Here is a 27,955-nt window from a genome sequence, read left to right on the forward strand (position 1 = left end):
TTTTTTTTACAAACCTCCAACTAAAAGTGAAGTCTGATATTTGTAGTTATCTAAATGTAAAGAGGTGCAACATGTAATAGAATCAGAAGAAAGTGTGTCTATTATTTGGCATTGCAGCCAGTAAATCCCTCGTGGTGTACCATTTGTCAGAGCTTTGGACTCCGGCATTCCCCCGGAGGAGCTGGAGGAAGTGTCTGGAGAGAGGGAAGTCTGGGCATCTTTGCTTAGACTGCTGCCCCCGCGACCCGGTCCCGGATAAGCGGAGGAAAATGGATAGATGTTAGTGGTCTCAGAATTGTTTCCTGAATACACTGAACAGGATAGGACTTACAGGCCAGTAGGTTAAGTGGTCATGGTGTTTAATGGTAATTTTAATCTGTTCTTGACACATACCCTTCTATCTCTGTTTATTGTGCCATGCTTTTTAAATATCACTTTACAAGTTTTGCATGTTACACTTTGAACTGTACTAGTAACTGGCTGGCTATTATCTTTTGACAGGCTGATGAGGATGCAGATCTGCTGAGCACTTGACATTCTGCAGCACTGTCTAAATGTATGATAAAGTTCATTTGGCAGAAAAAGGAAACTGCACTCTCAAAACCACCTCAGCAGGACTGGCTTGAAGTGGAGATGGACAGGCTTTGGAAGTCCATGCATTCCTTCCTTCTGTTCCCTGCTTTCTTTATCTAACAGTAAAGTCAGCTGTCTTGCTCTTCACCCCTGAGCCGGTCACATGTCCTATACCAGTATCACATGGTTGGGGAGGAGGCAGCACTTGGTGGGCCTGTTGATTCAGTCCTAGTAGACAATGGGTCCCTGGTTTCCTGTTGTGGAGGACTGCAATGAAGTGCTGCAAACATCAGCACATTACATAGGACATCCTACACTGCCCTGCCTTGAACTTTACATACATGGGACACTCACGGGGCATTTTTGCTGAACAAAATGCTGATTTCCTTTTGAGGGAAGAGCATACAGGTTAAATCACCAGAGAGGACTCCCTTTGTGTCAAGAGGAATATTTAAAATCTGCTGCCTAATTCCTTACCTCTGGAAGATTCAGTAGCAGCAATCAGCTCAATTTTATGGGTTATGGCATAGCCTGTTTTTGAGAGAACCTAGTGTTTTTTGAGCTGGCTAAACATCTGTGGATCAGCCCATATGAGCAAGAAAACATTCTTACTAGGGTTGTGTGACATATCAGTTATTTGTATTGAGCAAGAGTTGCATAAAAATACTGTTATGATTTTGGGACCCATATCAAATGGATGCCTGACATATTGCACCAGTTGCAGGGAAGCCTTCAGCAGTACTCATGCTGGATAAAAATGAAGAGATGTTCAAATAAATGCATGTTGCATATTTGCATGTTTAAGTGGAAGAGCTTCCCATAAATTATTCCAGACACCAGAGACACTGTTTGGTGTAGCATTTTAAGATGTTGGATCAGGTTGGAAGCCTGACTCTGAACTAATTATCAGCAGCAGCCAGAGGCAGCGTAAACAAGGAACATTGTTACACTGTTGTTCACTTTAGAATTTGGGCCGCAGTTAATGCACCATAACAACACGTCATGTTTTTTTCTTTAGTACTGGATGTTAAACAGCATTTTTTTTTCTTCTAAATCTATCACTGCCAACCCACTGGTGGTAAATTGTTGCTGAGGTAGAGTAGGGTACATTAGCAGCATGGCTAATCAAAACACAACACAAACTCACGGACTGGAAATGTGAATGAAACTACTCTCGTTGAATTGTCACAACGTGGCCGTATCACACTTTCCCTGCAACCCCTCACCCCCCAGCCAATACAGCCCTGTACGTTAAAACACAGCAGGGAGTTGTGATTTTGTCAGACTAATAATGTGAATGTACTGTCACACTTGGCTGCTACTCTGGTTCTGTTATGTCATGACATCGTGAGACAGCTTTTACCTTGACAAGAAATGTCATCACATTTTAATATCACAAGATCTCATCACACTCCTGTGTGTCAGTCTAGGTCCAAATGATCTCTAGTCCCCCACTTAAAAAATATTTCCAATTGAACTCCATGTGGGGATGTTGATGACCTCATTGTCCCACCCGGTCTCATTTCCTGGTGAGGCAATGAAATGTGCTTGTACTAGAGCTAGGACTGCATGATTGATCATATTGTGAATGTAATTTAGATCCCTGTGCGATCTCAGTCTCGCATGGCAGTAATTCTGCTGTGTTTGCATTAGCAGTGAGATGCCATGCACCAAGTGCTACCTTTTCCTCACTAAGCTGCGTTAACCAATAACTACAACTAATAACCACAAAGTGAGTTATTTCCACTTCAACTGCCATTCGATGCTAGATGTACAGGGCAGGCAGCACAACGTTTGAAAAATAGTTGCAGGAGGGCACAGAATATCTTTCAGACTGTCAAAACATGTTGGATTTGTTTTTGACTCTGTCTTCTCTTCCTTTCTACAGCTCATCATGTGATGTAACACATTCCTACTATTAGTGGTGCATGTCATTTCATTCTTGCGGCCAGCAGTAGATCATCATGTTAATGTGACTGATTGGTATAATTGCAGTAAGTCTTCAATAAAACAACCAAAGTGTACCAATAGATAGCACTCATTTCTCCTGATGAAATTTCAGGACACTTAGCTGACTGTCTTCCTTATTGAATGACATGAATTTAGGACACTTAGCTGACATTGCTTGGCAGTTTGCTCACTGCTTGCAGAGAGAGTAATTTGGGACATATCCTACTATAATCTCATGTCATTGAAGACACGCTAGAATGGAGTGATTCAGAGGTAATGGTTTGCCAAGGGACTAATCATAGTAATAGTGTAATAGAGTCACTATTCCTCTTGATGGCAATTTGTTGCAATGGCATCTGGTTGGCAAGATTAGCCTTCAGGTGCTTTTATAAACTGATTCTGTAATTCCTCCTCTTGGCTGTGCTTTTTTCCTTTATATCCACTAGCTTTACACCACGTTTTCTTTATCCTTTAAAAGTACATTTTTGCTTCTTGTGTTTTCACTAGCATTTCCTTTAAAAACTTCCAAGCATAACCACAGTATTACTTCTTGATAATCCTAGAGTGATCCTCTCCCCTCTATTCGTGTCCTTAATGAAAAGTTTTAGGTTATCTTGCCATTAAAGCTTGTGCTACCAGACTAAATGTAGCAATGTCCGTGCAGGCCAGACAAAATCCCTAAATGATTTTCCACTTTGGTGGTAGCTTCTGCTGGTTTGACCTGCTTTTACCCAAATTCCTGCTCATTTATGTCACAGTTTGTTAGCCCACAGCAGTGTTTTACTACAGCATCTCCATAGCAAGCCAGTCGGACAGACTAAACTGTGGTGTGGTCTGTCTTCCAGTTCAGCACTCCAATGTATGTCTGTATTTGTTGTATTTTATTCCAAGAGACAGAGGTAATATATTCATTGTGATTGTGGTGTGCTGCCCTTTTCCCATTTTATAAATGCTTTCATTGTGAATGACAGGGCTTCTTGCTGATCCCAGACAAATGGAGAGCACAGAATTCTATCTAGAAAACTACTGTGAAATAACCCTCCTTGCTTGCTTAGGTAGACATGACTTAGTCTGGTTTCCAGAGCTTAGAGAGACAATTTAAAGAAAGTTAGAGTTGATACACATGGTGTTTGATCTCAGAACAACTGTGTGTATGGATCTTCTGGTACAGAAGAAGAGTGTGCTCTTTGCATGAATCCATATTTAGTGTCACTTTTATAGTACTCTGATAAGCAAAATCTTGCTAGTTATTACTGCAAATATGTTAAGCCTAAAGTAAAGATTATCACTGTAGGCCATTTCACTTTGTCTGGTGTTTGAATCAGTGTTGTCTTAGTGAACAAGGCCCATATACTGCACAGTGTTAGTGATTAGAGGCATGGAGGCTGCAGTGACGTTTGTGTATGATGTCACCCTCTGGAGTAATAAAAAAAAAACTAATCACTCTGGTAAAAACCTGCTCCATATTAGTTTTCAATTCTTTACCCATGGCTGGTAGTAACACTTGTTCTGTAAGGTCATTCATTGCAAAGTCATTGAGGGGGAACTAGGTTACACACTAGTGAAAGAATGTGGGTGGGGCAGCGCTGGGTGAAGGGTGTGGCCTGTCATTGATAAAAGGTGTTCCCAATTCGTTAAGCAATTCCTGGAAATGCGGTTTGTGTTTGCTGATTAGGTCTCAACTACAGTAAACTGTTGCCACTGGAGCCACATTTTATCATTAGCAAGCCTTGAAATGAACACTCACCACCAAACAGGGCTCAGTTGTGTCTATGGAAGGCAAACACTGTAGGCACTTGTAGAGATCCAAGTCTACTCATGACATGTAACTTGAATTGGAGAACCATAAATTATTAATCTGTTAACCTTCGTGACTGTTTAAGTAAAGTACACAATGTTTAATCTATGTTGAATATTTTCTTGTTCAACAAATAACATTAGTAAATTTTGCTCATGCCCAGGTATTGATTACCATGAGTAATCATCTAAGTGTTGCCACCTACTAAAGAGATATTTTGTTAGGTTGGTACCTCTGCAGATGTGTGTACAGTTTAATGTTGCACACAGCAGCATATTACAGCAACAGATGCTATAATGTTTTAATAAGCGATAAGGTGAGAACTCTTAGAAAAATGGACTGTACCAGAGTAAAAGTGTTTCTCTCACTATCAATTGTTTGCATAGACGTATTTCTTTTGTTTGTAAATGTATTTTTTTTAAATAATTCAGGGTTTGATGCCATCTTACTGTACAAGTAACTTTTTATAATATGTGAAAATTATGTAAAAAAAAAAAAAAACAACATATAAACAATTGACCACAAGAGATTTATGTGCACAGCCACTGCCTCATGGTTAATCAGGAAATCATGCTGCAAATAGCTACAAGTGATTGTACAGCATTCGTACAAATGGGATGTGTTGCTGATAGGTTGTGAAAGAAAAGGAAGTTGCAACAGCAGAGCATGGCTTATGGTAGTTTCCTACAGGCTTACTTCACATCAGTATTGCCAGATGCAGTTTTTTATCGGGAAGACACTGGAGTTGTTTGTGTACATTTTGTAATTTGTCATGTGTCATCTTCACTGTTATTGGTAACATTTATCTGCTGTAGTTTATTTTATAGCTGTAACTATTATACCTGGTGTGTATCAGAGTCTTGACTCTACTGCCCAGAGCTGTTCTGGTTGCTCTGAATAACTAATGCTGTCTCAGGGTTTGTGTAAGGCAGGCAAGATGCCCTGATGGTAAGCTGGGCTGCTGGGCTGCAGAGCTTGCGAGTGTTAAGTGCTGCAGATAGGGGTGTGACAGATCAGAAAACTCACAGTTCGGTTCAGATCGAATTTTTGACTTTAAAAAGTAGCTGTAGTAAAACTGTATTTCACACCGTGAAGGTTAAACTTTGCAATAATTCTGTGGTTCACATGTGTACCATGAGGGGAAATCCATGTGGCTCACAGATCAGTTATGATCGGTTACAATGCTAGCTGCAAAGCAGTCTGCTTGTAGCCTTGGGCTTTTGTTTTGTGCAGGTTAAGCAACTTTTTGTCCTGACCTGTCTTGCATTGTTCTGCTGCAACACCCACAAGTCTGGGCCGAGCCAGAACATTAAGACCACTCACAGATTCTCTTATAAAAACATTGCATGTCAACGTTTGGATATATACTGTATTAGAGGTTAGTGGGACAACTGGTCAGTGTGTTGGATACAGGAAAAATGGGCAGGTGTAAAGACTTAAATGTCTTTGACAAGAGCAAAATTATTATGGCCAGACAGCAGTCCAAGGAGAAACAATCCATGAACTGCTGCATCATTGACACGCAAAGGCAGTGAAGGCTATTCCACCTGGTCCGAAGGGACAGAAAAGCTACTGTGGCAGAAATTGGGAAATTGTAATGAGTCTTATGGGATGAATGGGTCACAAAACCGTGGTTTATCACACAGAAGTGACTGTCAGGACAAACCACAACTGAACCCATTGCAATAAACTGCAAGAATTCAGACCATATAAGTTGCTTGTAGTAGTCAGTAGTGAAACTAAAATGTTGTGTAATATTGTTGTAGCTTCCTCTTTGGCCCACATGTAGAGAATTTGGTGCTGGATTAACTCTCCACCAGACCAGTTCTCTGACTGTTGGGATGAACCCCATGTGTCCAAAAAACTGCTGTTCAGTGTCAGGTGTGGTGAACACATTGGCTGGCTGAGTCAGAGCCTTATAATTAGACCAACTTGCATATTTGCTGGTCAGCAACAGGCATTTTAATGAATTTGAAGTCAAAGTCATCATTGCTATGCACATTGTTAACAAAGTAACTTGCCAGGCTTCTCATACTCACTGCAGTACTTCCTGTTGTCTGACAAGCAGGGTTATTTCGCCCTCCTTTACTTTGCCATATGCTTGCACTAGCTCCTCTGGGGAAATGCTGCATGAGTTTGAAGTGAAATTGAAATAAACTAAAACAAAGTCCTCTGAAATTACAGCATGGATATGAGATTGAGGCAGGAAGAGAGCAACCTCAGTGTTGTCATAGATTTTATTTGTAAATGATGTTTTATTTCACTGTAACCTTTTGCAGTTCATTCAACCTAACATGCCCAATTTGTTTTCCTTTTCACTTAGCTCCAAAACTTGGGGATCAATCCCGCCAACATAGGCTTCAGCACCCTAACCATGGAGTCAGACAAGTTCATTTGTATCCGAGAGAAGGTGGGCGAGCAAACTCAGGTGGTGATCATTGACATGGCCGACCCCAATACACCTATCCGCAGACCCATCTCTGCTGACAGCGCCATAATGAATCCAGCCAGCAAGGTCATTGCACTTAAAGGTATGGCAGTGTATTGGCATTACAGAGGCCACATTTCTCTAAATCAGTGACAATGTTACCAGAGGAAAAAGTTGAGAAAACTATGCTATAGTACCTTGTGTTATATTTTAACTTGCCCCATGTGAGGGGCCTGTAGCATTCAGTTCTGACTTGTTTGTTAAATACATTTACAAGAAAAAGTAATGGCACCTTTTGCAATTTCCTGGTTTTTTGCATAAATTGGACATGAAATGTGATTTGATCTTCACCAAAACAACAAATATCAATAAATAATATTTCTAAGATGATAAAACACAGTCATGATCTTTCATGTCTTTATTGAAAATACCCATTAAATATACAAAGTGATGGTGGAAAAAGTCATGGCCACAGTTTTTTAGTTAGTTAGTTGAACCAGCTTTGGTAGCAATAACCTCAAGCAAGTGCTGTGGATTAGACCCACACAACATTGAGGAGGAATTTTGGACCGTTCTTCCTTCTGCTATGGCTGCTTCTGCTCAGCCATATTCTTATGACGTCTGGTGTGAACAGGTCTCTTGAGGTCATTCCACAGCATCTTCCATCAGATTGAGGTCTGGGCTCTGCCTGGGCCATTCCAAAAAGCAGGTTTTGTGTCTCCAAAGCCATTCTGGGGCAGATTGACTCTGTTTAGGGTCATTGTCCTGCTGCACCACACAGCTTGTTCTGAGCTTCCGCTTGCAGACACGTGTCAAACTCGAGGCCCGCGGGCCACATCCGGCCTGGCGTACAATTACGTCCGGCCCACGAGATCATGTTTTACATCTTTTTTTTTAATTTTTAATTTTTATTTTTATTTTTTTATTTAATGGCCCAGCGATATGAAGTGCCAGTAACACACAAACTACAAATCCCATAATGCAGCGCAACAGCTGAACGATCAGAAGCCTTGTGTTGTCATTACTTTTTCCACCATCAATTTGTATGTTTAATGGGTGTGTTCAATAAAGACATCGAATATCATGTTTGTATTTTATCAGATTAGAAATATTTGTCATATATCATTTATTTATGTCAGTACACATCCAACAGTTTTAGGTTTTCTGCTATGAAGTTTTTTGTTTTGATTTGTTTTGTTTATTTTGTTTTTTTGGCCAACTTTTTTTTTTTTTCCAAACATTTGTCCTTTAAATATTCAAAATAGCATATTTTATTTATTCTGTCCAACATCCATGAATGATTGCTTTGACTTTTGTTGTTGTTTTTGTCTTTTCTTCTGTTTTTTTTTTTTTTTCACTTGACTGCTTTCTTATGTGTTTGCAGACGGTGAGTTGAAATTTCACTACCTAATTGTGGAAGTAAAATCCTGTTTTCAAGAGAGTTTTTATGAAAAAACTGCAGATGCGAAATTACCTCATTCAGCATTGCCCTGATCAGTAAACGTATTAAAGCTGACATGACGTAATTTACCACTGTGTGCTGTTGGACACTTTATATTTGCTCTTAAGTTAATGGCTTATCTTAAAATATCATGCATCATTTTTCCTTAAAAAAAACTGGAAAATTCTTTGGAACTTTTTCCACATCTAGGCCTTTGAAAATATTTCTTTGTAAACAGGATTTATCTTTCACATCCTTATAGCTTGCTGGCATTCCATCATTATTTACTATATGAAGAAGTGATTTAGAACTCATTTACATGTGATAATACTGTGGGTGAAATGATTCATTTTAATTCATCTTGTCTATCTCTGACGTTACTACCCAATCCTGTTGTTTCACTTGTTTTCCAGTTGTCTTTATTTATTAATATAGCAACTGCTTACAAGCATTTCTCTACACTCAAGACTAGGGATTAGTTTTTGCTCCTCCTACTAGAGAGTTTATGAGGTGGTTTGTAACCTGTGTGAGAAATCTGATGCTATCTGACAACAATTATACATTTATAACATATCTAATAACTAATTTCATATCTTCCTGATGTTAAATCCTTCTATCATCTGTCAGATGAGGTGTGAACTGGGGTCATGAGGAGACTTCGGAAAGTAACTTTTAAAGGTCACTTGTAACATTGTGAATATTAGAAAAATCAGGTTAGATTTGATCGCCAGTAAGAGTTAAGGAACACTGGCTTTTCAGCTAATTCAAGAGCCCAGTAGCCTTGGGTGTCTATTTGTCTGTACTGAGCCATTGGCCTTGCCACTATCCAGCTATTAAAATAACATTTTCTGATCTTATGTCTTAGGATGTTTGGCTAAATTTTATTCTTGTGGCCACAGTTTTGTGTTGTGAAATGAATGCATGTCTAAGCCCCAGAGATCTTTGAGGTTTCCTGGATAATGACAATATTACTTTTCATTTAAAATGATCCTTAGAGCATTGACATGACCACTGGGTTTACCCCAGTTAATGCCATTTTTATAATAAAATACTATAACCACACTTGAGATTATATCTACTGAACAACTGTTAGTTTTAATCTTTTACAATGAGAAATGATGAGGTAATCACTGGTAAAAGGTCATTTTTGTTGGTTTGATGCTGAAGTGTTAATGGCAAAGAACATGACGATGTGTTTGTGTAATGCTGGTTCTGTTCCTGTTAAAATTTGTGAAAGAAGCTGTCTGTCTTTAGCATTGAGGACATGGTATCGTGTGCAGTAAGAAATTGCTTGCTGAACTCTTATAATGCTCTAGCCAACAAATGTGTGACATACAGGCATGAGCAGTAGTGGTAGGATTAATAGTTGCATTACTGCACAATGTGTGGTGCCTGGTTTAATGTTGCACAGCAAACACATAAGAATCTTGATTTCAAACTTGTACTGATTAATAATGAAAATTACATATTCTTTTTTTTTTTTTTACCAATAGTTATTGTTTTAATACTGCAAAAAAAGAGACACAGATTACCACAGTTTAAAGTAATACCCTCTTCTGATTAGGACAGTTCAGAAAATGCTTCCCACCAAACACAGTAGTATTTCAGCATTGCACGCTACCCCTCAGTCACAGCAATCATGAACTATTTTGAGTATGCTGGATATTTCAGCTACATGAGAAAGAACAGGTAGCCCAGCAGTGACTCTTGAGAGGATCCATGTTGGCTCAGGTTGTAACACCTGTCTGTTCTTATACATCATAGGGTGAGCGTAGCCCAATTCTCCTCTCTCCACCCCCACTGTCTTCCCTGATGTTTCTCATCTTACCTTGTCGTGTGACACAGTATTGAGCATTAACCTTTTCATGTAACCACATCTGAAGGATGGACACCACACTCACACACACCTCCAGTAGCTCATCATTATTCAATTTAAATTCCTTTGCTTGCTCTTCAAAATGTGGCTGCTGCAGCAAGTGGTTCATTCACCACACTGTTTGTTGTCCTCTGATTCCATGGCTTAGTGATGGCAAAATGATCCTTGATGGTCGTGCTAATGCATTGGTCTTTGCTTTTTCTCACTTTGTTGATGAGTACCGAATAATGAACAAACAAGGAAGTCACACTGCTTCATAGCAAACCTTTAGCTCAATGAATTAACCCTAACTAATAAAACAAAAATGCAGGTGAGTGAAACTTTTTTTTGAACATTGAGTGTCTGGTCTGTTTTCCAGAAGCTGCAAAACGCATTTAGCTTCCATTGTTGTTAAACAGCCATAATCTTTATTGGAAACCTTTCCTGTTTGCACAAAATGCATCTCTCTCCATTAATCGTGCCACTACGTATTTGTCATATTCCACTGGTTTTCTAGTTGACTCCGATGCAGATGTGTTTGCCTTTTTTGTGAATTGTTTGTTTCTTGCTTCTATCCTTTGTCTGCTTTGTTTCTCTATGGAGGTGGTTCATTTGATGGGGTGGGCCATGTAGTCGGATATAAAAGTACATGACGCATACTGATTACATTAATTGAACATCTTTCAAGAGCTTTGGTCAGTTTAGTTCAAATTATTTACATTTTTACTTACAGTAACTTGTACTAAGTACAAGGTCATCCACACTCAGACCACGTCCCTCTTTGTCTCCGTTTTGCTAACTGAAGTTCTCATTACGTTAAAGCATATTAAAATAACTGTCCATCATATTAATTTACTTATCACTACACATGTATCTGGCATCGGACAGCTCCACAGTTATTTGTTCTCATTGGCCTGTCAGCTCATCATGTACTAGTTGTATTTAGAACAGAAAAAAATGTACTTGCTCCAAGTACACGACTGACACAATCACACCTTGTTTAGCATCTCAGGACGTTGAAATGGATCTCATTTGTATTTTTTTCTATAGTCTCACTGTACTTTGTACGACACAATTTCCGACTACAGCATGTATGGCATCTCCTATCTGTCAGTCATGGCATTGCTGCCTCTGTGCCATGACTACCAGTATTTCCAATTTGAATCAATTTTTCTGTTAAAATTTTCTTGTGTTTGTAGACACATACAGAAACTGTAACACTCTTCTGGGGCCTGGCTCTTGCCCCATTTCTTCCCCCTCTAGCTGCCAAAACTCTTCAGATCTTCAACATTGAGATGAAGAGCAAGATGAAGGCACACACCATGACAGATGATGTTACTTTCTGGAAGTGGATCTCCCTTAACACAGTTGCACTTGTGACTGACAGTGCGGTCTATCATTGGAGCATGGAGGGTGACTCTCAACCTGTGAAAGTCTTTGACCGCCATTCCAGCCTGGCAGGTTGCCAGATCATCAACTACCGCACTGATGCCAAGCAGAAATGGCTTCTGCTCATTGGTATTTCAGCCCAGGTAGTTTGCTACTCCATGCCTTCTGGTTTAATGCCAAACAAGCTGACTTCAGTGGTTTTGAATCGTTACCTCTCAAACATGTCTTTTAATCGCAGAGCATATACAGTAGATAGTCTGTGTTCATAAGTGACTATAGATAACACAGTAGCTTTACCTTTAGTACTGGTTAACCTTGGTTTTACATTTTTATGTGTACTGTTTTGCCTTTTTCAGCAAAATCGGGTTGTGGGAGCCATGCAGCTCTACTCTGTTGACAGAAAGGTTTCTCAGCCCATCGAAGGCCATGCTGCTAGCTTTGCCCAGTTCAAGATGGAGGGAAATACAGAGGAGTCAACTTTGTTCTGCTTTGCCGTCAGAGGCCAGGCTGGAGGAAAGGTGACTGATGTTAATAATATAATAGAGGGAACAGATTTTAATATCTCTGACGTTACCATGGCAAAAAAAACTTCACTGAGACAGTTGCTCACTTAAGTTTTCTCTCTTTGACACAGCTGCACATCATCGAAGTCGGAACCCCACCAACTGGCAACCAGCCATTTCCAAAGAAAGCAGTGGATGTGTTCTTCCCTCCAGAAGCCCAGAATGACTTTCCTGTGGCCATGCAGGTATGTTTCCATAATTAAGCACATGGCTACTAACCATAAAATCCACATAAAAAATGCTAATTATTCATGTGAACATCTATACAACATCTATACACCTAGGAAGTGTCTTCACTCACAGCAGAGATCCTTGACTTCACAGTGAGTCTCTGTCTTTGGGGACAACTTCATGTGCTGTGACCTGTAGCCCCCAGGGATGAAACTAATGACATTGCTATATTCCTATTTTGTTCTTATTTGTCCCAGTGGCACTTTGCCCTATCATTCAGGGTGCTTATTTGTAGAATTAAAGCCAAATATACCATAGCAATTAACATGAGATATTTTTTCTTATCATAGTTAGATTGTCTATTTGTTTGTTGTTGTTGCTGATGTTTTTTTTTTTTTTAACTTTTGACAGATAAGTTCCAAGCAGGATGTGGTTTTCCTTATTACCAAATATGGCTACATCCACCTGTATGACTTGGAGACAGGTACCTGCATCTACATGAACCGCATCAGTGGGGAGACCATCTTTGTCACCGCTCCACATGAGGCCACTTCAGGCATCATCGGAGTCAACAGGAAGGGACAGGTAAGAATGTCAGCCAGTGCTCAGTGCTTGCCTGACATGCTCAGGGAAATTAAACAGATGTTTAGTGTGGCTGTTCACTCTTGTTGATGTCAGTACTGAATTTTGCTGATGAAACTTAATATTCTTCCTAAACTCTATCACCTGGCCACATCAGGACTGATACTTCATTATATACCCCTCATTTCATCAGCAGTCATATGTTCAGCAAATCTGATGCAGGTTAACAAATGTCAACAAGCACATTAAACTTCCGTTGTCAGTTGTGGGTAATAACGACATCTCCTTGTTTGTCTGTTGTCACCAGGCAAGCTTGTATTTTACCAGGTGGTGTTATAAATTATCAAAGGTGTAGTGTTTCATGCAGAGGTAGAGGAGAGGGTTGTGTCGTACTGCTTTTGTAACGCTGAACCAGAAAGTAGAACTGGATCCAACCATATGAAGAGTAATGCTCCAGCCAGGCCACACGCTGCATGAATTATTGAGTGAAGAGAGGAAAGCTGATAAGAGGCAGTGACAGGTCTCACTGTGTTTGTGTGTGTACACATCACATGTGCATGTTCACAGCCTCTCAGTGCCTCTAGTTGGGTGGGTTAGTTGCCAACAATGTACCAACCTGATTACCACGCTTTTATCATAACATTTATTTTAAACCACTAGAGTGCTTGGTCAACAAGCAGGCACTTTGAAGAATGCATGAGAAAGGCACAGTGGTGAGAAAAAGAATCCATACAGTCGCAACTAGGGTTGGATAAAAATATAGAATTTTTATTTGAACAATTCGATGTTGATTCTTAAAATTCTGAGATTGATTTTTGGATTTGTGCCATTTCTCAGTAAATGTATATCTGCGCTAAATGTTTTAAGTGGTTCATTTCAGGCTGCATAATGTGTAAAATGTCTGCTATTTACAAAGAGTTGTTAGAATGTGTACAGAAAGGTTATTTTAAGTTAAGAAGTAATGTAAACCATATCTCGCTATGTTAGCTGTGTGGATTCACAACAACCTGCCAGTTTATGGGACAGTGAGGACTCAGGACACTGTACTAGGGATTGTGCCAGCCATTGTCCATCACCGATGGCTGACATCCATCATGATTTAAAACCCCTACCCACCCCACCCACAGCCACACATCAGTGCCAGTGACACCTACAGTCGTGTTAGCAAAGCTGTCGTTAACTAACGTTAACTCCATGACTTAAATTGATGACAGAACAAAATGTTGTCGGGTTGGTGACCCTGCGGCATCCAGTGGGCACACAAATAACATGCTAACTACTGTGAGCTGAAGCTCATTTATGAGGTAAAGAGGCATCACTCTGTAACACTACTGATTAATTACAAACCCCAATTCCAATGAAGTTGGGACATTGTGTAAAACGTAAATAAAAACAGAATACAATGGCTTGCAAATTCTTTTTGACCCACATTTAATTGAATACACCACAAAGACAAGATATTTAATGTTCAAACTGATAAACTTTGCTTTTTGCAAATATTCATTCATTTTGAACTTGATACTTTATTTTGGTAGAAAAAAGTCTTGCAAGCAATAGTTTACAAGATGTATAAACTGAGTTTCTTCTGCATAGAAATACTAGGACATACATTCATCTCACTTTTGAGCTTTGGGTCACGTCTAAGATGATAATTCACTCTTGTAACATTGTAGATAAGTCAAACGAGGAAAAGCATGCCATGGGCTCTTTAATGTTTCATACTGTATATGGTAAATCGACATGAAGGCAGATGAAAATATGGTTGACATACATTAAGACATGCAACTGTATGTTTTACTAAGATCTGACAGATTGACTTGGAAGCAGTGTGGTGCTGTATCTCCACCTAATAGATAAACGTTTCCCTGTACCACAGGTGCTTTCAGTCTGCGTGGAAGAGGAGAACATCATCCCGTACATCACCAATGTGCTGCAGAATCCTGACCTTGCTCTCCGCTTAGCTGTCCGCAACAACCTTGCCGGCGGTGAAGAGCTCTTTGCACGCAAGTTCAACAACCTGTTTGCTGCTGGCAGCTACTCTGAGGCTGCCAAAGTGGCTGCTAATGCACCAAAGGTACTAATTCTGTTAGCATGGGGTCAGTCAGCAGCTGTGGCATGGTCTGAATGTAATATTGGGTAATTTCAGGATTGCTGTGTTAGATTACATTACTTTGTTAGCATCTTATTTAGCCTTTTATCAGGCATACTCTCACCTTCAGTTGATCTTTCCCTTCTCAGGGTATCCTACGTACCCCGGACACCATCCGCCGCTTCCAGAGTGTTCCGACCCAGCCAGGCCAGACCTCCCCTTTGCTGCAGTACTTTGGTATCCTGTTGGACCAAGGCCAGCTCAACAAGTTCGAGTCCCTGGAGCTTTGCAGGCCTGTCCTCCAGCAGGGACGAAAGCAGCTTCTGGAAAAGTGGTTGAAGGAAGACAAGGTATTGCAAATCTCCATCGCAGCCTCCACTCACAAGAAGAAGCTCTTCCTGAGCTGCCTGTTCGTTTACATGACTCTCATTAGCTCGGAACATGTGACACAGTTTTGTTATGTGAGAGTTTGTGAAGTTTTCTTTGGAAGAACACATGGGTAGTTCCTAAGCTACCTCTGTGGTAGAGACTGGCAACTGGAGCTGTGAATTCATGTATGTGTATGCATATTCAACACATAGTTTAATATCTTGTAATACGTGCATTTACCGTATTTGCTATTCATTTTTCTTTATTTTATTGTTCTCCTTTGTATTTTCTTTGTGTATTTATTCATTGTTCATTTAGCGTTTGTGGCATTAAAGTTAATTTGCACAGATACTGTTGGGGGTGAGGATTTCAAAGTATAAACATCCAATTTTTCAACAAATTATAAAATGGTTCTTGCTTGGTGCCAGTGCTGATGTTACTTGCCCTGTGTTACAGTTGGAGTGTTCAGAGGAACTGGGTGACCTCGTGAAGGCAGTGGATCCTACCTTGGCTCTCAGTGTCTACCTGAGGGCCAATGTCCCCAACAAGGTCATTCAGTGCTTTGCGGAGACTGGTCAGTTCCCCAAGATTGTCCTGTATGCCAAGAAGGTATGTCTGTTTGGCTTAGGCAGTATTTGAATTCCTTTAAATTTGATAGTTCCCAAATGACAGCATACATGGAGAAGACGGACCATGAGGAATAAATTTCACAGCAGAAGATCAAATTCATTAAAGGAATTTGTTTCATAAAATAGCACAATATTTTAAAATGTCATATGTTTCCACAATGTGTGTCTCCATAATACATTTAAACACTGGTCTAAAATGTAGTAAGTAGATGTATGTATCCTTTTGTTGATTCCAGGTGAACTACACTCCAGACTGGATCTTTCTGCTGAGGAATGTGATGCGAATCAACCCAGAACAAGGCTTGCAGTTTGCCCAGATGCTGGTCCAGGATGAGGAGCCACTGGCTGACATCACACAGGTCAGAGGAATTTTCAATGTTCCATCAGGAATCCATAGATGTTTTTTATTTTTTTAATTAATTAAAAAAAATTTTTGTATGAAATACTTCCACATTACAAATAAAATTGCTCTCTGCTGTTCTATCATATCATTAAGAGTGGAATAGGGGTCTCTTAAGAACATTGCTCGATGCTCTCAAAAGATCTGACCAGGACTTGTGTAGTAGGGGGTCAGAAACGGTTTCCCTGCAGCACAGGGTGGGTTGGGTTGTACTAAGAAGCTTTTGAGGGTGGCTGTTAAAAAAGCCTGAAGTCATCAAGTCGGCACCAAGCCTTCCTTGAAATCCAGCAGTATTTGATGGAGTCACATGACCTAGCAGCACATGTGAACCTTAGCTGTTCTGTAATATAAAGGAAATGCACTTCTTCCTTTGCTTCCTGCCACTGCAGACTTTGTGCAATGCAAACGTAAACTGCTGACAAAGCTGTCAGTACTGCCTAATATGCGATACTGTTGGCAGCAAGAGTTGTAAGAATAAAACATATATCAGAAGCTGTCAGTGGAAATGTGTTGAAGCTGTGTTGTATCTGGAACTTTTAGAGAAGTGTATGGTCATCTTACATCTTTCCAGTTTAATCCTGCCACTGGCACAGAGCTATAGGAGACTGTGGTGTATTGTATTAATGTTGGTGAAAGGTGTTTACTAATAGCTACAGTGCAGTGGTACTTTATTTGGTGTACAGAAGGGTCTTGAAAGCAATGTTCTTGTCAGTTATAGCAGTTACACCTGCACAGCCTCTCCTACTGTCTAGAGTTCAGTTTCTCACCTGTGTGTTTGTGTGTCCAGATTGTGGATGTATTTATGGAGTACAACCTGATCCAGCAGTGCACCTCGTTCCTACTGGATGCTCTAAAGAACAACAGACCCTCAGAAGGACCATTGCAGACTCGGCTGTTAGAGATGAACCTCATGCATGCTCCACAGGTGAGCAGCTGTAAACAAACTACTAAAAGGAATTTACTGTATAAAACCAGAAAGCTTTTTTTTTTTTCTGATCTTTTTTCCTACTCCCCCCCTCCCCCACACACACAATTTTCATTCATATCCGGGCTGCAGGTTGCTGATGCTATCCTAGGCAACCAAATGTTCACCAACTATGATCGCGCCCATATTGCCCAGCTGTGTGAGAAAGCAGGACTCTTGCAGAGGGCGCTGGAGCACTATACCGACCTGTACGACATCAAGCGCGCTGTGGTGCATACACACCTACTCAACCCAGAGGTAGGTTTCAGATACCGACTGAATGAAGTTCAGTTTAAACAACAAACTTTTTTCCTTTGTCAAATTTTCATTGCGTTTTATGAATATATGATCAACTCGGGTCAAAACTTTAGCACATGTTGCTCAACCAGTGACTCAAACTAACGTTGCGTTCCGCATTTTCAGTGGCTGGTGAACTACTTTGGTGCTCTGTCAGTGGAGGACTCCCTGGAGTGCCTCAGGGCCATGTTGTCAGCCAACATCCGCCAGAACCTGCAGATCTGTGTTCAGGTGGCTTCTAAGTACCATGAGCAGCTCACCACACAGGCTCTCACTGAGCTCTTTGAGTCCTTTAAGAGCTTTGAAGGTGAACACAAACTTTATACTGGCAAACTGATTCATATCAAGGTCAAAGTGTTTATTTGTCATATGCACGGTTAGGAAACGTGTTTCAATGAAATTCTTACTTTGCCGTCTACATAAATGCCACACAATACAAGTGAAATATAAAGTAGATGAGCAATAACACATCTAAATAGGCAGTAAGAAGTGAATAAAAATACAACAAGAACACTATAATGCAGAGAGAATAGATGCTATGTGGGAGCTGTGAAGTGCAAATATTCAGCAGTGAGTGTGCAAATATGCATGTGCAAAATGAGTATGTAAACAGTACAGATGGAATTACATGAGGTAGATCTTGAGTCAGCTGTTTACGAGTCTGATGGCAGTCGGAAAGAAAGCGTTTTTCAGTCTTGAGGTCCTGCATTTCACACTTCTGAGCCTCCGACCAGAGGGTAGGGGTATGAACTGTCCATACTGGGGGTGGGTGGGGTCCTATACTCTATTTTATTTCTGCTTGGGTCATAAGACCAGTATAGTCAGAAACACAGTGATGAAAAGTCACTTGTACAATCCTTTAAAATGTTTGTTTTGTCAAATAGGGCTGTTTCCCTAAATAGTCCTGTATTCAGACCAGACATTACGCTAACATTTGACTTTTCCCTCAGTTACAGTTATATATGTACATGGGTAGATGTCCCTTAATCTCAATTAGACAAGAAAGTCAGAGCAGAACCAGGGCAATCAGTGGACTGTGCAGAATGTCCTGGAGGTGAATTGGTGCAGCTCCTCTATCATTACTGAAATAATGGAGCGTAAAGGTTAGGTAAGCTGAATGGGGACAAGAAAAACTGCAGAGATGGAGCCAGGTCTTAATGTCAGATTTCTGTCAGGATGTATTATTACTGGATTCCTAAAGATGTCAGATTGGTAGAGTTGCAGACATGCATGTTGTTGTTTTGAAGTGTTCTGTAATTGACTGTCTGTCTCTTAGGTCTGTTCTATTTTCTGGGCTCTATTGTGAACTTCAGTCAGGACCCCGAAGTTCACTTCAAATACATCCAGGCTGCCTGCAAGACAGGCCAGATCAAAGAGGTAGAGAGGATCTGTAGAGAGAGTAACTGCTATGACCCGGAGCGAGTCAAGAACTTCCTCAAGGTAAAGCCATAGCGAGAACTGGGATGATCAAACACTAACATTTAACAGCTTGTTTCTTCCCAGTCTACTCTTTCTTTTTCTTCTGTTCCTTTCTCACCCTTACAACAGGTATCTTTTTGAATGAACTATCAGATGTTTTTCAATTTAATGCCTTGTCTGTTTTAAGACAACACTTTCTATTGTTGCAGACTTCAAATCCCAAATTTCCAGTCTGTTTTCATTAATATCACAAATTCCTTGAAGTGCCTAGTCAGTCTTTAAGATTATCCATGTCATAAAAAGCAAAGCTTCACAGATTACATATTTGACACCTCCCTATAGATTGGAAAATTATTGCCATCACCCGTAGTTCCCCTGTATTGGTGAAAAATGTTCAACAACCACCCTGATGGCAGTCAATTATCTCTTTTTTTTTTTTTTTTTTTTTTTTTTTCCTTGTTTGTCTTTGCAATGGCAGGACATGTACCAGGTAAATCCATCCCTCATCACAGTACAGGACCTCTCCACTCTGTCTCTCTTTTTCCATCCCTACCCCTTAATTTTAGGCAAACTGGGATTTGTATGAACACATCTTGTATGCTCATACACCATAATCCATACTTTCATAGGGGTGCAAGCTATTATCTTTGACCTTTATGTAGTCCTAGTCATTCATTGGATGTTTTTGTTGACTGCAGTCAGTGATAAACAACTTGGGCCCTGTACTCCATATGTGACAACTATGAGACAGGCACTAAAACATTCAAGGTATCTGTGTGTTTAGTCTGTAGTCGCTTATGAGCCTCTATTCAGTGCAGCATATTTTTAGATAATATTTACAAGGAGCACAATCCCAGTTTGTCACTCCTGTATGAGTGTGGATGGCAACAGCACAGCAGTGCATTGTGGAACAGAGCACTAGTGTTTAGCTCTGCCTAGTGTAACCTGAAGGTTCACAGCTGTCTGGCTGTGAATTGGTAAGAAATCTACTTTTAGACTATTTAGAGGTCTTGTTCTGAGTCTCTACTGTAAGGGACTACATTTTACAGTACATAAGCATCCTCTAATCATTCAAAAAATGTGGCATCTAGTTGTTGTAGCAACAAACCTTTTATTATGTTCCCTTCCTTCATAATGTGTTGTGTGATTTGTGAGGTTTGATGTAGCTGGAACATAACGTCTTAAATTTAATTTTCAGTAATTCTGATGGATCTCTTTATCATCTTACACGAGTCAGTACACCAGTCATCAGCTATAGAGTTACTTTGGCAAAACTACAGTAAAATAAGTTTGTGCTCATTAAAAAAAAAAAAAAAAAAAAAACCTGTTATAAGTGCAGTAGTAAAAGATCACCATGATTATGTTACCTCTTACCTTCTGCTTTGTGTGACTGATAGGAAGCCAAACTCACCGACCAGCTGCCACTCATCATTGTCTGTGACCGCTTTGACTTTGTCCATGACCTGGTCCTCTACCTGTACCGCAATAACCTGCAGAAGTACATTGAGATTTATGTTCAGAAGGTAAGGCGCTCACTAAGTTATTCAGGCTGTTATTACTCTGCATAATTACATTACAGACATAAGCTCATAAGAATGTTTGTGTCTCAGGTGAATCCTAGCCGTCTGCCTGTTGTGATTGGAGGTCTCTTAGACGTGGACTGCTCAGAGGATGTCATAAAGAGCCTGATCCTGGTAGTCAGGGGGCAGTTCTCTACTGACGAACTGGTCGCTGAGGTGGAAAAGAGAAACAGGTCCTGTAATAATCTGTCTATGATTATTAGACAGATTACAATGGGGGGGATTACAATAAATTATTGTAATCTAAACTCATGGAATCAAGCCTAAAATTGATCCCAAAGTTGAGAACCATATCTATGTGGTGCTCCACTCAGGATTTGTCTTCATCCAGATCAGAGAAGGTGTGTGAGCAGTCAGAGAGAACCCTGTCATCCTTTTTGTCCTACAGGCTGAAGCTGCTGCTGCCCTGGCTGGAATCTCGTATCCATGAAGGCTGCGAGGAGCCTGCCACCCATAATGCCCTGGCCAAGATTTACATCGACAGCAACAACAACCCTGAACGCTTCCTGCGGGAAAACCCATACTATGATAGCCGTGTGGTGGGAAAGTACTGCGAGAAGAGAGACCCCCACTTGGCCTGTGTGGCATATGAAAGAGGACAGTGTGACCAGGAGCTGATCAATGTGAGGATTAGTTTTTGTACTCACCTGAATCTCAATATTTATCCTGATGTCTGTGTCACTATAATCAATAGCATTCTAATAGTTTTTCCTCTTTACATCAGGTTTGCAATGAGAACTCCCTGTTCAAGAGCTTGTCTCGCTATCTGGTCCGTCGTAGAGACCCTGACCTGTGGGCCAGTGTGCTGCTGGAGAGCAACCCCTACAGGCGACCGCTGATTGACCAGGTAATACAACTCATCTTGTGTATATATCTTGTTTGATCCAACTTATGGCTGTTCTCTAAGCATCCAATCCTTTGTTTCTCAGGTGGTGCAAACAGCACTGTCTGAAACCCAGGACCCAGAGGAGGTATCTGTCACAGTTAAGGCCTTCATGACTGCAGATTTGCCCAATGAGCTCATTGAGCTGCTGGAGAAGATTGTGTTGGACAACTCTGTCTTCAGTGAACACAGGTGTTTAACAGGAAGATAGTGCTTTTTTTTTTTTTTTTTTTTTTTTTTTACTTTGCAAAATTAAAGTGTTCTTATAATTCCATGTCTTCTCTCTCCCACAGAAATCTGCAGAACCTGCTGATCCTGACCGCGATCAAAGCTGACCGTACTCGTGTGATGGAGTACATCAGCAGGCTGGATAACTATGACGCTCCTGATATCGCCAACATTGCCATCAGCAATGAGCTTTTCGAGGAAGCCTTTGCCATCTTTAAGAAGTTTGACGTCAACACTTCTGCTGTGCAGGTCAGTTGTTGGCTCCTAAACAGCTAGACTGATACCTCATGGAGTGAAAAAGCGTCGATCATCTATGTTCATTTTCCTGTCTTTCTCTCTAGGTGCTGATTGAACATATTAGCAACCTTGACCGAGCCTATGAGTTTGCAGAGCGCTGCAATGAGCCAGCTGTGTGGAGCCAGCTGGCAAAGGCTCAGCTGCAGAAGGAGTTAGTTAAGGAGGCCATTGACTCGTACATCAAAGCTGATGACCCCTCTGCATACATGGAGGTTGTGCAGGCTGCTGATAAGAGTGGTATGGAGATTTGTTGAGCACGAGTTAAAAAGGAGGAAATAAAAAGCATCAGAATTGGATGAGATTTTATTTTATAGTGTCTAACTCATCTAAGGTCATATTCATGCTATCATGTTTCTCAACTGCTAGCTACAAATTTCTTTAGAGAGATTTCCAAATCTAAATAAAGCATGGTGAGAAAGGATACAAGCAGATGAGTTGATGAATCCCTATGAACAGAAGGCAGCATTTTAGAGAAAGCTGGTAGTTATTTGCCAGTGCCATTTCAGCTGAAATTGATCAGTACAGAGCACACTTTATATGACGGACTATGTTTCAGGTAACTGGGAGGACTTGGTCAAATTTCTTCAGATGGCTCGTAAGAAAGCCCGTGAGTCTTACGTAGAAACGGAGCTCATCTTTGCTTTGGCCAAAACCAATCGCCTGGCTGAACTGGAAGAGTTTATTAATGGACCCAACAATGCTCACATCCAGCAGGTTAGCCTCACTCTCATACAGCCCTTTGTGAATTTGGCATCAGGTCAAAAGTGAAAGGGTTTGCCTTTGTTCAATCTGTTATGTAGGTCGGTGACCGCTGCTATGACGAGAAAATGTATGAGGCCGCTAAGCTGCTATACAACAACGTCTCCAATTTTGGTCGTCTGGCCTCAACTTTGGTGCACCTCGGGGAGTACCAGGCTGCTGTGGATGGTGCCCGCAAAGCAAACAGCACCCGCACCTGGAAAGAGGTGTGCTTCGCCTGTGTGGATGGAAAGGAGTTCAGACTGGCCCAGATGTGTGGTCTGCACATTGTGGTGCATGCTGACGAACTGGAGGAGCTGATCAATTACTATCAAGTAAGATGGAAAAAAAGGCATTGTTTGTGTTTGTTTTCAGCTTCTGAAGTTCACTTTTTGGATTTACCTTATCTTATTGTATCTAAATATATAATCGAGACATTCTATCTTAGGAACGTAGCCCATATACTGAGAAGTATTTACCATATTCTGTACTCCCTCTTCTCTGTCAGGACCGTGGTTACTTTGAGGAGCTGATCACCATGCTGGAGGCCGCCCTGGGCCTGGAGCGTGCTCACATGGGGATGTTCACAGAGCTGGCCATCCTTTACTCAAAGTTTAAGCCCCAGAAAATGAGGGAGCATCTGGAGCTCTTCTGGTCCAGAGTTAACATCCCGAAGGTGCTGAGAGCAGCGGAGCAGGCTCACCTATGGGCCGAGCTGGTCTTCCTGTACGACAAGTATGAGGAGTATGACAATGCCATCATCACCATGATGAACCACCCGACAGACGCCTGGAAAGAAGGACAGTTCAAAGACATCATTACTAAGGTCTGATTAAATGTCAAAAACTGTTTTTGTTTTTGTTTTGTTTTGGGGGGAGGGGTTGGGGCGTGTATTTTTTTTGTACATTAGGTCTTTATTTTTTATGGTGACTGCTTGTATCAATGTTTTTGGTTGAAATTACATTGTGATAAACCTATGATGGGGCATTTCTTTCACTACCCTCTCGTTTTAACAGTGTTTAATGATTACTGAATAAAAAAAATACATCTGTCAAAGAATATGGCATTATAAAATGCAACAATATAGCAAAATTGAGCATGCCTCATATTACCATATATTTCCAGATGCAGTGTTTATGCTTCTTAACTAATCATTTCTGGGACTCTGTCCCTTTGTACCCTGCACAGGTGGCCAATGTGGAGCTCTACTACAAAGCCACCCAGTTCTATCTGGAATTCAAGCCCTTGTTACTGAATGACTTGCTCATAGTGCTTTCCCCCAGACTTGACCACTCCCGTGCTGTCAACTTCTTCACCAAGGTACATGTTGATCTCTTATGGTGTAATTATAAAAATATGATGGAAAAAAGTTCCTCTTTGTTGGGCTTCAGGTGATGACTGTACTTGTGTTCATAGGTGAAACAGCTGCCTTTGGTCAAACCCTACCTGCGGTCGGTACAGAACCACAACAACAAATCAGTCAATGAAGCACTTAACAACCTCTTCATCACAGAGGAGGACTATCAGGTAAGAGCCTTTAACACTGCCGTTGTATTTTATTAAACATTTGTACCTCAAATTCTTCATGACTTAATTCTCATGTTAGGCACTGAGGACATCAATAGATGCCTACGACAACTTCGACAACATCACACTTGCCCAGCGCTTGGAGGGACATGAGCTGATTGAGTTCAGGAGAATCGCTGCCTACCTCTTCAAGGGCAACAACCGCTGGAAACAGAGTGTGGAGCTCTGCAAGAAGGATAAGCTCTATAAGGTGCTTTTTCCATTTTTTAATAACTGTTAATTCTGCGATGCTTTCTTTGCGAATCATTCAAATGTGCTGCTTCAGCTTTGTGAGACCAGTCCATGCCGTGTCTCCCCTGCAGGATGCCATGCAGTATGCATCAGAGTCCAAGGACACAGAGCTGGCAGAGGAGCTGCTGTCCTGGTTCCTACAGGAGAACAAAAAGGAATGTTTTGCTGCCTGCCTGTTCACCTGCTATGATCTGCTGCGGCCTGACGTGGTGATGGAGACCTCTTGGAGGCACAACATCATGGACTTTTCTATGCCATACTTCATTCAGGTCATGAGGGAGTACCTCAGCAAGGTGGGTCAGCTACATTCTTTTCAGGCTGAACATAAGTGAACTGTGGTACAAATAGGTTTCGATAGCTGTGTAACAGTGCTGGTATTCAGTCAGAGGGGATCAGTGCAAATACCAGAACAAATGTGAACACCCTCACACTGACACATCCTCAGTTTTTATTTATGAACATACCATTGTTTTCCTTTGAATAAACAATAAAAATCATTATCAAATAAAAGACATACTGATTGTTCTTAGATCATCTTTATTTAGTGTGCTTCCCCTCACAATTTTTCATACAGGGAAATATGTTTATTTTTATTTTTCTGTGCTGCACCTCTTCCAGGTTGATGAAGTTAAGGAACAGGTGAAACTTTAAAACTTTGTTTTTGATTTAGCTTGAAAGACTGCAGCCTCTAATGTGCATGGTTTTAGCTATACCGCACATTATGCTCACTTCAACAACTCACTGTCGAATTTGGGCCACGGTTGATGCGCCATAACCACACGCCATGCATTTTTGTTAGTACTGGATGTTAAACTTTTTGTTTTTTTATCTATCATTGCCAACACACTGCTGGTAGAATTGGTGTTAAGGTAGAGTAGGCTATGTTAGCAGTATGGCTAACCAAAACAACAGGAACTCACGAGCTGGAAATGTGAATGAAGCTACTCGTGTCGATTTGTTACAACTTGGCCATACTGTACACAGCTACAACACTTCCCCTGCAACCCCTCATCCCCGGACCAATGCAGCCCTGTGTGTTAAACACAGCAAGGAGTGTAATGTGAACATATAAGCATAAACCTATACAGTCAGTACTGTGACCTGGAGGGGAGGAGTACTAACAGTTTGTGTTCAGGGTGTAAACCTATACAGTCGGTACCGTGACCTGGAGGGGAAGGAGTACTAACAGTTTGTGTTCAGGGTGTGAGGGATCTGCAGAAATCTTCTCTACCCTCCTTTTGAACCATGAGGTGTACAGGTCCTCCATGGAGGGCAGGCTGGCACCGATGACCTTTTCTGCAGTCCTGACTGTCCACTGGAGTCTGTTCCTGTCCTGTTTGCTTGCTGAGCCAAACCAGACAGTGATGGAGGTGCAGAGAACAGACTAGATGATTCCTCTGTAGATCTGTATCAACGGGCCAAACTTCCTGAGCTGGCACATGAAGTACGTCCACTGCTGTGCCTTTTTGATGATTGCACCGCTGTTGGTTGTCTCCTTCAAGTCACAAGAGATTATGGAACCCAGGAACTTGTAGGACTCCACGACTGAAACAGTGCTGTATCTTCACACTCTATCATACCAGCTGCTGCTCTGGTTCTACTGATTTAAAAAAAAAAAAAAAAGTATGAACTGTTATTGCGAGACAGCTTTTGCCTTGACAAAAAAATATGTTTTAATATCACCCCTATTTACAGCCTTGGCATTATTTCTTGACATCTAGCATTAACCTGTCCTGCAACAGTTGTATTATATTTTATATTATCGGATATTATTCTATTCAAACGCATGCAAATCAACGTGGAAGTATTTTGAATTTGTCCAATTTTTGTGGATGAGAAACAAGTTAGAAATAGGATGTTACTTGCTGTCAGTTTTAAATGACAAACTTCACAGGTGAAAATAACATACAAGATGTATGTTGTGCATCCCTGTTCAAATAACTATGAATCTGCAGCAGACTGCAACAAATGTAAACCACAGATGCATAAAATGCTGTGTACCCAGCATGCACTTCACCCAGAAGCTTTAATCTGTTTTAACATATCTATTGCTCTGTTGGCACACGGTTGCTGAAAAAGGTGGATAAGCTTCAACAAGGATCATAAAGTCTAAAGTGCATTTTGTCACAGTTAATGGCATTGCACAATATGCTGCTGTATGTGTTGTTTTGTTTTAAATGCTGGCTAGTTATTGAAACAAGCATGTTGCGTGAATACATGTGCTGATAGCAGGCTGTTGGTTGTGCCTGGCTTTCTGTAGAAAGTTTTGAACTGTACAGAGCACCTGGCCTGACAATGACTCTTCACCTCAGTGAACACTCCCAGCAGTGAAACACACAGAGCATGGGAGGGTTGAACTTAATGAAACTGCAGAGAAGTTAAATTACAGAGCTGCGGTTTTTCTGAAGAGGTGTGGAAAAACCTTTACAAGATGAGTAAATTCACTGCTGAGCAAGCTCTTACTTTTAGCTTGAGAGATAATCTGCATCCAGGTGCTGCTGCTTTCCCCCCCGAGGACCTGATATGGACATTTTGCATATTTCTGCTTCTGACTTGTGGCCGGAAGAAATTGATTTTGTTTGTGAAGAATGTGTGTAGTGGTGGAAAAAGTACTGGCTCAGTCACCTGAAACAGACTATCCCTCCTGTCACTTAGGTTTTGTATTGTCTTGCTTATAGGTGAAATAATGTAGGCCTGAGCTTTGATCAGTTTTCTACTTGTCAGGAAAGATGTCACAGATTAGTTAACCAGTATGTTATATCCTATCTATAACTATTTTTGGTTGTTTAACTTGTTTGGTATTTTGTTTCTCATTAGGTGGCGTGGCTGTGTTCTAAATGCACTTGTCTTTGTCTTGCAGGTAGATAAACTAGAAACCTCAGAGTCCCTAAGGAAAGAGGAGGAGCAGGCAACAGAGACACAACCTATTGTCTATGGTAACAGTGCTCTAATGACATTGGTGTATATTTTACTGTGGTCAGATACAAAGGCAGCACTCACATCCACACATTGCACTTTTTGTTCCGTAAATTATCCTGAGCTTTACAGGACTTTGAATATCAGAACTTTATCAAGCACCTGAAACTTGCCTTCAAACATGAAATCTGCAATAATATTTTAGCCACTTGGAGGCAGCAGAAACAAGTTGTGAATACAGCATTGGTACATCATACAGTGCATCACCTTTATTGTTGATTAGGTATGATCAACTAGTCAGCAAACAGTTGCTTATTTAAACATCTAGCATTTACAGAACTGTGTTATTATTCATCTGGAGCCTTAATGTTTGATGTAATAACAGGAAGGTTTAAAAATTGGTCACATCAAGTATTTTCACAGCCTGTTTATCATGCATTCAATACCATAGACAGTTTTAGAGTCTGGTAGTCCCCCAGCTGAAAAGGAAACATGACTCACTGCTTAAAGCTGAAGACTAAGATCAGCAAGCCTGTGAAGAAGCACTGTGTCCAAATCATTCACATTTTGCATCAGAA

General features: G+C 40.8%; 1 protein-coding gene across 2 annotated transcripts in view; it reads left to right on the forward strand.

Annotated features, from left to right (window-relative positions):
- The window catches only part of cltca (clathrin, heavy chain a (Hc)), a 35,297-nt gene that overhangs the window by 5,972 nt on the left and 1,370 nt on the right, over positions 1–27,955 (forward strand). Inside the window, exons 2-30 of one of the 2 annotated variants that reach the window (XM_020612349.1) lie at positions 6,645–6,852; positions 8,134–8,136; positions 11,309–11,577; positions 11,791–11,952; positions 12,069–12,182; positions 12,580–12,753; positions 14,627–14,824; positions 14,989–15,189; positions 15,665–15,817; positions 16,074–16,196; positions 17,025–17,162; positions 17,295–17,459; positions 17,625–17,805; positions 18,775–18,938; positions 20,315–20,440; positions 20,528–20,670; positions 20,886–21,120; positions 21,222–21,344; positions 21,427–21,572; positions 21,674–21,857; positions 21,950–22,142; positions 22,462–22,619; positions 22,706–22,978; positions 23,152–23,469; positions 23,832–23,963; positions 24,060–24,170; positions 24,250–24,420; positions 24,533–24,754; positions 27,322–27,397. In XM_020612349.1, coding sequence (XP_020468005.1) covers positions 6,645–6,852; positions 8,134–8,136; positions 11,309–11,577; positions 11,791–11,952; positions 12,069–12,182; positions 12,580–12,753; positions 14,627–14,824; positions 14,989–15,189; positions 15,665–15,817; positions 16,074–16,196; positions 17,025–17,162; positions 17,295–17,459; positions 17,625–17,805; positions 18,775–18,938; positions 20,315–20,440; positions 20,528–20,670; positions 20,886–21,120; positions 21,222–21,344; positions 21,427–21,572; positions 21,674–21,857; positions 21,950–22,142; positions 22,462–22,619; positions 22,706–22,978; positions 23,152–23,469; positions 23,832–23,963; positions 24,060–24,170; positions 24,250–24,420; positions 24,533–24,754; positions 27,322–27,397 — 4,864 coding nt within the window. The remainder of the gene's footprint in view (positions 1–6,644; positions 6,853–8,133; positions 8,137–11,308; positions 11,578–11,790; positions 11,953–12,068; positions 12,183–12,579; positions 12,754–14,626; positions 14,825–14,988; positions 15,190–15,664; positions 15,818–16,073; positions 16,197–17,024; positions 17,163–17,294; positions 17,460–17,624; positions 17,806–18,774; positions 18,939–20,314; positions 20,441–20,527; positions 20,671–20,885; positions 21,121–21,221; positions 21,345–21,426; positions 21,573–21,673; positions 21,858–21,949; positions 22,143–22,461; positions 22,620–22,705; positions 22,979–23,151; positions 23,470–23,831; positions 23,964–24,059; positions 24,171–24,249; positions 24,421–24,532; positions 24,755–27,321; positions 27,398–27,955) is intronic. The other variant, XM_020612350.1, reaches the window with a different exon arrangement.

This window comes from Monopterus albus, unplaced genomic scaffold, assembly GCF_001952655.1.
Source record: "Monopterus albus unplaced genomic scaffold, M_albus_1.0 scaffold124.1, whole genome shotgun sequence".
NCBI classification, from domain to species: Eukaryota; Metazoa; Chordata; class Actinopteri; order Synbranchiformes; family Synbranchidae; genus Monopterus; species Monopterus albus.